This window comes from Podarcis vaucheri (genome assembly GCF_965113315.1).
Source record: "Podarcis vaucheri genome assembly, chromosome: 7".
NCBI lineage: Eukaryota > Metazoa > Chordata > Lepidosauria > Squamata > Lacertidae > Podarcis > Podarcis vaucheri.
Window position 1 is genome coordinate 22,542,210 of NC_138765.1, and position 10,102 is coordinate 22,552,311.

The 10,102-nt window shown below is 48.1% G+C and overlaps 1 protein-coding gene across 1 annotated transcript; it reads left to right on the forward strand.

Annotated features, from left to right (window-relative positions):
- The first annotated feature begins 1,389 nt into the window (after positions 1-1,389).
- LOC309537273 (trypsin-like) lies at positions 1,390-10,050 on the forward strand. The gene is made up of 5 exons (XM_082232067.1): positions 1,390-1,825; positions 3,439-3,598; positions 6,322-6,575; positions 7,455-7,591; positions 9,853-10,050. Exons 1-5 carry the CDS (start codon positions 1,777-1,779, stop codon positions 10,003-10,005), a joined length of 753 nt encoding a protein of 250 aa, XP_082088193.1. The 5' UTR covers positions 1,390-1,776; the 3' UTR covers positions 10,006-10,050.
- Positions 10,051-10,102: the final 52 nt, after the last annotated feature.

Here is a 10,102-nt window from a genome sequence, read left to right on the forward strand (position 1 = left end):
GAAAGAAATCCTCTTTCTTGGTATCTATCCCTGGTAAAACACTGCCCACTTTCCTGCCTTTTAAAGAGATGTAAGCCCTCTGACTTACTCCAGGGTGACTTACTCCAGACAGCAGCCATGACTGCTTCCCTTAATGTGAAAGGAAGGTGAGACAAAACAGCTCCTATTGTACCTAGGAATTGGATGGAAATTCAATTCAGTTGGCATTTAAAAGTGAACTTAATAGATTTGCACTTCAAAACTCACACTTTTCCAAAGTTTGAAACGCACTTCTCTAGTAAAGTAAGAGAATGCAAATACTGGGGTAAGGTGTTCACAAAAAAGTGTTCACACTTTCTAGTTTAAAAATAACATTAAAATGCAATATCGGGGTCTATTGCTTTGCAAAAATGTGTCTATTAGGGGAAATTGCTTTACTGGCCGAGGGAGCCGATGTTTGTCCGCAGACAGTTTTTCCGGGTCATGTGGCCAGCATGACTAAATGGCCAGCATGACTAAGCCGCTTCTGGCGAACCAGAGCAGAGCACGGAAACGCCGTTTACCTTCCCGCCAGAGCGGTACCTATTTATCTACTTGCACTTTGACGTGCTTTCGAACTGCTGGGTTGGCAGGAGCTGGGACTGAACAATGGGCGCTCACCACATCGTGGGGAGTTGAACCGCTGACCTTCCGATCAGCACCACAGCACCACCCGCGTGTATATTAGAAGTCTGCATTAAAATTCTGCTGAATTCTTGTGAGGATTTGTTCATACAAAATTCACAAACTGATATGGAAATGTGGAGAGCTGACTTGTAACATCCTGAATGGGGTGGGGGGTGGATTGTCAAGGATCATTTGGATGACCTTGAACTATGAACTTAACATGAACCAAATTAGTTTGCTTTGTAAAGGGATGGTGGGAATCTGGAATCCGTTCCTTTTTCGACATGTTGGACTTGAACTAGTTAAAACAGGCTTTCTAAACTCTGAAAATTGTGTGCTTTGCCAACAATTGGTGTCCTTCTCCAATTGAGGCTTGAGGTATCGCAGTGAATTTCACACCTAGGCAGAAATGTGAATTCAGGTATCTCTGGATCCTAGGGATGGTGACTATATTGCTGGACTACAACTCCCATCATCCCTTACCAATGGCTGCAAGGGCTGGTGGAAATAGGAGTTCAATAATATCTGGAGAGCCACTGGCTCCCCATTCCTACTGTACCTGTGGTGGTGGCCCAAAGGGCCACAATAAATGTGATAATGTGTACCTCTGTAAATCCTTGAGTTTGCTTCTAATAGAGAAGTTATGGTAGCCTTTTACTTTATGAAACTGATGGTTTTGCACGTTGCCACACACACAACCGCCCCCCGCCCCCCTATTGGGGCAGAAATACAGCTAATATGTGAATCACAAAGATACAGCTCAAAGCTAGAACGTAAGTTGCTACACGGTGCAAATGGCTACCCAACATGCATACTAACACAATGTAACAGAACATGGTGGGAATCAGAACTTAATCAACATAAATTGCCATTGCTTATGGTGCATGTGTATTAAACATGAAATGAGGTAATGATGTATATGATTGGTGAAAATTGAAATGCTTTGTTTGAAATTTTATAAATACCACTGCCTGGACAACCAGGCAGAGTTGCAGCTTTGTGGGACAATGTGATTGTAACCTATTACCCACTGTCCACAAATACTACCTTGGCTGTCTGTGACCATTTGCTCTGCATGTCTCCTCAGCAGGTCTACTGACAGACAGGCCCTTCACGGTCTCATGCAGTGACATGACAGCCATGGAGATGGTTTCACTGGCACTGCTGTTGGTGTCAGGAGGTAAGAGTGTAGAAACATGTTTCCAAAGCCAGTCACTGTTCTAAATGGAGATTTCAACCTCAGGTAAATGACAGTGCACATGAAGCATGTTGCTCAGATGTACATAGGATATGCCAAGTCAGATCAGTAATGTCAGTACTGACTGGCAACAGCTCTCCAGGATTTGAGGCAGGAGCGCCGCCCAGCCCTACCTGGAGACACACTATTTGAGCCTAGGACCTTGTTTCACTGAGCCTCAGGGCTGCATTACCTTGTAGCAGTGGCGTCGCGTGGGGGGTGCAGGGGGGGCCGGCCACACCGGGCGCAACATCTGGGGGTTAGGGTTAGGGGGCGCAAATCCACGGGTTAGGGGGCGCAAATCCACGGGTTAGGGGGCACAAATTACTTGCCTTGCCCCGGGTGCTGACAACCCACGCTACGCCACTGCCTTGTAGGCTACCTTCCGGGGGCCATATTGCAGTGGTTGGTGGGTGGGGCCAGAAGGAAAAGTGGGTGGAGCAACAAATGTTAGTTTACTCACACATCACTCTCTGTCCTTCCTCCAGGTAAACAAGAAGCATTGGCAGAGTTCAAGGATATTTTCTAGGCAGGACAGAACATTCCAGAAGGGTGCAAAGCAGGACCAGTGAGAAGTGTGGGCTGTGGAGAAGGGGTGCAGCTGGGAAGCAGGTGTGGCCTGTGGGGAGTCCTGAGGCCCAAATAGAGAGAGCTGCAGAGCTGCATTCACACACACACACACACACACACACACACACACCCCTGAGGTTTCCCACTCTTTCCATATAACAAGGGTGGGGAACCTCTATCTCACAGGCCATTCATGGCCTGCCGGGGGGGTCTACGTTGGCCCATAAGACCATTTTTCCCAAGCCATGCCAGTCCACCCATCAGCTGTCCACTCAGCCCATCCACTCAGCCAGCAAGGCACAGAGGCACACAGGCAAACTGAGAAGGATTTAACGCCTGCTCATCAGCTAGTGAGCAGGGGGTGAAATCCTGCTCAGTTCAGCAGCATTCCATGCAAATCCCTCCCTCATTCAGGAAGCGGTTTGCATGGAAACCCCATTAGAAGGATAGGGAGAAAGTTTGTTTTAGCAGCAGATTGCTGCAAGGGGCTTTGACATCCCAACTTTGGGGCTTGTAAGCACCTTGCATCACAAGTCATTGTGACATCAGGTGGTTATTATTATTATTATTATTATTATTATTATTATTATTATTATTAATTAGGTTTATATACTGCCCTTCATCATAAGATCTCAGGGTGGTTAACAGAATAAAACTGCCCAGGTGGGCAGTTCTTCTGATAGACGTCGGAGGCCAACAATACCTGGATTCCCATCCCATGATCTATGCATGCAACTAGCCATGGTAGCTGTGTGCAGGCTCCAAGTTCAGAGGCATCTCTAGGTACCAGTTGCTGGGGATGCAGCAATGGAAAAGAGCTATGGTCTTCATCTTCTTCTGGTGGGCATCCCAGAGGCATCTGATTGGCCACTGTCTGGGAAACAGGATGCTGGGCTCGATGGACCCTTGCCTCTGGTGACGCAGCAGAGCCTTTCTTACTGTCCCTGTTCTTGTCTCCCCACCCCCACCCCCACCCCAATTTGCAGCGGCTGCGCAGGAAGCGTCACGAATCGTTGGAGGAACCGCATGCATGAAAGGTTTCCAACCTTGGCATGCAGCCATCTATGACATGAACCGGTTCTATTGCAGCGGGGCTCTGGTGACCATGGAGTGGGTGTTGACCGCTGCACACTGCAGACTCCCAGGGTACGCCTTTGCCTCTTTCACCTAACAGACTGCTTCAGGGAATCTGATCCCTCCCACGGTGGCAGCCAAGAAGTAGATAAACAAAAAACATTTCTTACCAAGTAACTTATTCACTATGCACCCAGAGAGAGAGACAAAGGAATGCAGTCGACCTAGGATAATGGCGTTTCTCTGAGTGAAGTCCCACCCCTTCCATGTCTCCTATTATATGTCACCCCTGCGCCAGCTGATCTGTGCTTTCTGCCTCTGAGTTTTCTGTTCTATTAATCTCAAGGCATGCCTTGTTCTGGGAGGGGGGGTCAGGAATGCTTTCAAGGGACACTGAGTCTGTTAGCTGTCTCTTCCCTGGTGCTTCTTCTTCTTGCTGCTCTCCCAATATTTCCCATCTCCTCCCCTCTGCAGCCTCTAAACTATGCCCTTCTGCAAACCACTGTTCTAAATCTATACTTTCCTCCTGTTCTTGGGAGGAAAGGAGGTTCAGGAGAAGGTTCAGGAGGAGGAGGGCGGTCCTCACCATTCCTCCTCAGTCCAGCCCCTGACACAGACTGCCTCTAGCAAAATCCCCTCTTCTGCCTAAGGGCCCCTCCAGCTCTCAGTACTGTTAGCACCTGCAAAAGGTTTGGGACAGTCACACTAGTTCCACTTCCAGTCAGTGAATATCCTGTAACTTCCTGCTGAAGCCCCACAACTTTTTGTGCCGCAGATGTTCTGGATTCATATTTGTCCTGCTTTTGTTAGACAATATCCCCTCCAGACAGCGATAGTGTGGTTGCATTGGGGAAGCATTACGTAACAAACTAAAGCAGAATGAACTTGCCACTAATCCACAGTGATTGAGGCAAGACCATGTTGCAGAAGACAATGAAACATCAGCCTAAGTGGTTAACAGGTCACAAGACTGCACCATGAACTTTGCTCTAGCTGTGGCAGTTCTTGTAAGAGAAAATGGATAGTAGTGGTGGCATCTTTTATACTAGGATGAAAAGCTTCTTTTGTTTACTGCAAAGGGCTACATTCTCTAGAAGATATTATGTTAGGGGCTGGTGGTTGATGGTGGTGGGACTAGAGCCAGAAGTGGGTGGAGTACCCCCTCTCTCTGCCACCTCTTCTCACTCTTGGGCAGTGCACACACCATACATTTAAAGCACATAACGTCTCCCTCCCCGCACACAAAAATCCTGGGAACTGTAATTGGTTGAGGCTGCTGGGAATTCTAGCTCTGTGCTTGATAAATTATAATCCCCAGGATCCTTAGGGTTAAAAGAATGTACAGTGATACCTCAGGTTACATACGCTTCAGGTTACAGACTCCACTAACCCAGAAATAGTACCTCAGTTAAGAACTTTGCTTCAAGATGAGAACAGAAATCGTGTTCCGGTGGCTTGGCAGCAGCGGGAGGCCCCAATAGCTAAAGTGGTGCTTCAGGTTAAGAACGGACCTCCGGAACGAATTAAGTACTTAACGAGAGGTACCACTGTATTTAAATGTATGGCGTGTGTGAAGCCTCTCCTCCAGCCTCCTGTCACCTGCATGAAATTAGACTGAGGGCCACATGAAATTAGGGCAAGTTGCCCACCCAGCTGTCAGGAGCTGGAGTCGGGAGCAGGCTAGCAATAAAACACCCTGTGTCAGTTAACGCTTTATTCAAAGAAACTAAAATAGCACAGGCCTAGTGATTCCAGCAACTCTTCCCAGGTCTTGCTTCACAGAGGCAGTTGTGAGAACTTCCCACTGCTCTCTAAGACTCCTCCCTTGGGTCCTTCCCCAGCAACCTGAGGTGTCTTTATCTTGTCTCTCTTTGCTCTGCCCTCTTCATTCCTCCTCCTGGGAGACCAGGAGAAGGGGAGATGGTCACCTCAGGAAGGGGATATTTCCCTGGCTCCTTCAGCAACCAGCCTCTTGGCACTCCTCCTCTCCAGCCTCTGCTTCTGCCTCTCATTCTGCACTGCTCTCTGCCACAGCCTCTTCCCACTCACTGAACCCTGTTGCTTCTTCAGCTTCCAACACCTCCTTGTCCCAGTCTCCTCTCTCTTTCCCTCTGACCATTCATCGTCATCCCACCAACAATCCCTGGGTTCTGAGCCTTGTTCCCCTGGGGGTTCCCTTGGGGGTTCCCCAGCCAGTCCATGACACCATGCCACTCTAGACTTTTAACTACAGTGGTACCTTGGGTTAAGTACCGTATTTTTTTGCTCTATAAGACGCACCAGACCACAAGACGCAGCTAGTTTTTGGAGGAGGAAAACAAGAAAAAGAAATAGTCTGAATCTTAGAAGCCAGAACAGCAAGAGGGATCGCTGCGCAGTGAAAGCAGCAATCCCTCTTGCTGTTCTGGCTTCTGTGATAGCTGTGCAGCCTGCATTCGCTCCATCGGACGCACACACATTTCCCCTTACTTTTAAGGAGGAAAAAAGTGAGTATTATAGAGCAAAAAATACGGTACTTAATTCGTTCCGGAGGTCCGTTCTTAACCTGAAACTGTTCTTAACCTGAAGCACCAATTTAGCTAATGGGGCCTCCTGCTGCTGCTGCTGCGCTACCGCTGCACAATTTCTGTTCTCATCCTGAAGCAAAGTTCTTAACCCGAGGTACTATTTCTCGGTTAGCGGAGTCTGTAACCTGAAGCGTCCGTAACCTGAACCATATGTAACCCGAGGTACCACTGTATTTCTCTTTCTCACAGATTTCCCAAGTAACCCCCTTTTGCCTTGCTCTCCTGCAGCACCACTTACGTGCGCCTGGGAGTGCACAACATGTTGCGCATGGAGGACACTGTACAGCAAAAGAGAGCGGTCCAGCTCGTGCCTCACCCAAACTACGATTCCGTCAGCAAGGACAATGACATCATGCTGATCAGGCTCTCCTCGCCAGCGGCCATCACCGACAGTGTCCAGCCCATCAACGTGGCCAGTCAGTGCGTTGCTCCAGGAACGCGGTGCCTTGTGACAGGGTGGGGCAGGACCAGCAGCTCAAGACGTAGGGCCTTCAAATATTTTAACATTTTTAAGGCAGAGGTGATAGAGGGGCCATAGGAGCAGCCGGAAAGATTTTGCCACCATACAGATGTGGGTTGTGTGAATCAAGCAAAGCATGCAATCGATCTTGATCCCTTTATTCAAACGATGTTCCAAAGAACGCAAGCAAAGGCCAAATAATGCCAACAAAGCTTAATAGTGCCTACACGGGCTGGCAGCAGCTCTCCAGGGTTTCAGGCAGGAGCTGGAGATTGAACCTGGGACATTCTTCATGTGAAGCAGATGCTCTACCATGGAGCTACAGCCCTTCTCTTGGAAGCGGCCTTCTTGTCAGACCAATTGCCTATCTAGCTCAGTAGTGTCAACACTAACTGGCAGCAGCAAGTCCAGATTTTTGGACAGTGTTTCACCACCCAGCCCTCAAATATATGATCTCTGTGTATGTGTGGTTTGTGAGAGAGAGGGAAGGGTTTGCTTGGGCAGAGAGCGCGGGGAGATATATGTATGGCTTTGTATTTGTGGTACGTATGTGTGTGTAAATGTGAGAAATGCCTCTGTGGTATATTTTCCCAAGTACTGGGGAATGCTTCCAGGTATTTTTTAGATAGCAACACCATCATTGAGAGTGTGTGTGGGGGGGGGGCGGGTCATTATTACATTATTTCCACATTTGGGACCAGCAGCACATAGCGGACTTCCCATGGTCGCCTTGCCTGAGAGGGAGCAGCAATGACTGTGCACTCTCTAACTTTGTGTCCTGTCATGCTTCTGCGGGCGCCATTTTGTGACTGGCACCCACCACCCTTTTGCAAAATTCCAAGTGTGCTACTGGTCCAAAACGTTTGGCGACCCCTAACCTTGGTAACTGTCGTCTCTACAGCAACCATCCCTGAAGAACTGCAGTGTGTTTATCTGCCCATCATCACGCAGAGCGAGTGTGAGGCAGTGTATCCTGATGCCATCACCGAAAACATGTTGTGCGCTGGCGTGAGGGAAGGGGGTGCTGACACTTGCCAGGTGAGGAAAATCCTTTAATTCAGAGGCAACTTAGGGTCCAACTAGATCATGGTTAGCCACACTAAGACCCGGGGGCCGGATCCGGCCCAATCGCCTTCTAAATCCAGCCTGCGGACGGGCTAGGAATCAGCGTGTTTTTATATGAGTAGAATGTGTCCTTTTATTTAAAATGCATCTCTGGGTTATTTGTGGGGCATAGGAATTCGTTCATTTTTTCCTCCAAAATATAGTCTGGTCCCCAACAAGGTCTGAGGGACAGAGGACTGGCCCACGGCTGAAAAAGTTTGCTGACCCCTGAACTAGATGGTGTGCAAAATGCATTATTGTATGATACAGAGGCGCTGATTTGGGCCCCAAGTTATGGGTGCCCAGCGTGGTGTCCTGGTGTCACGTTAGGACATGCTGTTATTACGTCACACGCCCCACAGCCTCAGAACCTTACTTCCGGCGGCTATGGAAATCCAGTTCCAAGGTCTCACAAGGCCTTGGACAGCATCTCTGAGGTCTCGCAAGGCCTCAGACGTGACTTCTGGGGCTTTGCGAGGCACTGGAAGTTGCGTCGGGGGCCCTGCAGTGTGGGTGCTGAGCACCCACAATTAATTTTTTTAATTGTAAAATGACCCTAGAGATGGCACCCCTGGGATGGGAGAGGGTACAATCAGGATCGGCATAATGGCTCCTTTAAAACTATTTCCCCCATGTCACTTTCAAAATACAGTATAAACATTCCAAGCCAGCGCTGCCATTAGGCAGAGTGAAATGAGGCAATGAGCAGCTCGGAGGGGTTGGGAAGACGAGAGTCCTGTGCCACCATGACTGGGGCAGCCCATCCCAATTCACTCCCTGCCCCACCTGTGCTGTCATTCCCCCCACAACTATTGCCACCACCAGATTGCCCTCCCCCCCCCCCAAACTCAGCAAGAGCCGAGAGTCCAACAGTAGCTGGAGTGCACCTTGTTCACATTTTGCCTGTCTCCTGCTATGGTCCTTATTGTCTCTAATCCTTGTTTCTTGGGCTGTACTTTTTGCCACCTGCTTTCCGTCTGTTCCAAAGTGACTTTCATGTAATTGCTTAATTTTGCAAGATGTTTTAAGCCCAGAACTGCCTGAGGACAGTAGAGGCTTGTGTGCCCATGGCTGTGTTACAGCGTCTGTGAGCTGCTAAGACAAAGACCCTTTCTGTGTTTAAACACCCCGGAACTGCCACTTCATGTTTAGTTTCAATAGCCAGGACCTGCAGCAAAATGTGATGGTGTGGGACTGCTCCAGTTCAGGGTTTCAGCCAGCCATGTCCCCTCCTGGGATACTCCATTCCATTTTACTCTCTCCACTTCTCCACTGCCCGCCCCACCTCCAGCAACAGATATTGCACATTCTGTGGCCACTGAGCATGCTCAATCTTCATCGAACTGTTTTGAGGTTTGTTCGGGGTTTCTGTTTCCTTCAAGGTTTTCCCCATAAAGTCTTTTTTTTGTACTTTTACAAACCTCAAGGTGGTGATAGGTATTTCTGTGAGTTTCGGTTTTACTCAGTTGCTAATTTTTCCACTCTTAAGTTCAGTACTCCACACTTTCAAATTAACTCGTGACTTAGAAAATAAATATCTTCAAGAACAGTCATCAGCATTTTTAATGCTGATGTTTGTATGCAGTGTTGCCTAATATAAGCATTTTTGCAAAGCACATTTCCCTAATGTGGTGCATTTTGTATGGTATTTTCACTAAGACATGCATTTATATGTACACCTTGCTCTGGTATATGCATTTTTGTACACATGACAAAATTTGGAGATACGTAATCTGACAGGGAGGTGCCACATGATGATTGTGTACAAGACACTCTTTCTTTCTTTCTTTCTTTCTTTCTTTCTTTCTTTCTTTCTTTCTTTCTTTCTCTTTCTTTCTCTCTCTCTCTCCCCCCTTCTTTCTTTTCTCTCGCTCTTTCCAGGCACTCACATCTTCTTAACAAAGATCTGAACAGATTGCTTGCAAAAGTCACTTGAAATTAGGCCAAAGACTGCTACATTGACTCTACACCATATGACCTAGCTAGAAAGACCTATACTACTCATTTTAACTGGTTTGAAGAAACCAGTTAAATGGTTAAGCTTTCCCCGAAGACCCCTAGGAATGCGGCTTTGTAAAAGCCTTGGAAATTTTGAATTATCACAGAGCCTGAGCTCAAGGTTCCTGAGTTCTAGCCAACATGATGAAATGTTCTATTAAGACTTCACATGGGGGTGGGATTTTCTCCCTGTGCAGGGCGATTCTGGGGGACCCCTCATCTGCAACGAAGAACTTCAGGGCATCGTGTCTTGGGGTCCAGAGGTGTGCGGCCAGCCTGGGAAACCAGGTATCTATACCAAGGTCTGCAATTACGTCGGCTGGATCCGGGAGGTGATACAGCGCGGGTGACGCCAGCTCAGAGACAAAGCACACAAATAAAGCATAAGAAATGAACTCAAGTCTGCATCTCCCTTGTTCTCTCCCCCTCACCCAACGCACAAACATT

Excerpts from the sequence above, each read along its gene's own strand:
- LOC309537273 (XM_082232067.1), top strand. The coding sequence starts at position 1,777 with ATGACAGCCATGGAGATGGTTTCACTGGCACTGCTGTTGGTGTCAGGA. Across the intron at positions 3,599-6,321 it reads GCACACTGCAGACTCCCAGG|CACCACTTACGTGCGCCTGG; the intron begins GTACGCCTTTGC and ends GCTCTCCTGCAG. Across the intron at positions 7,592-9,852 it reads GGGGTGCTGACACTTGCCAG|GGCGATTCTGGGGGACCCCT; the intron begins GTGAGGAAAATC and ends CTCCCTGTGCAG.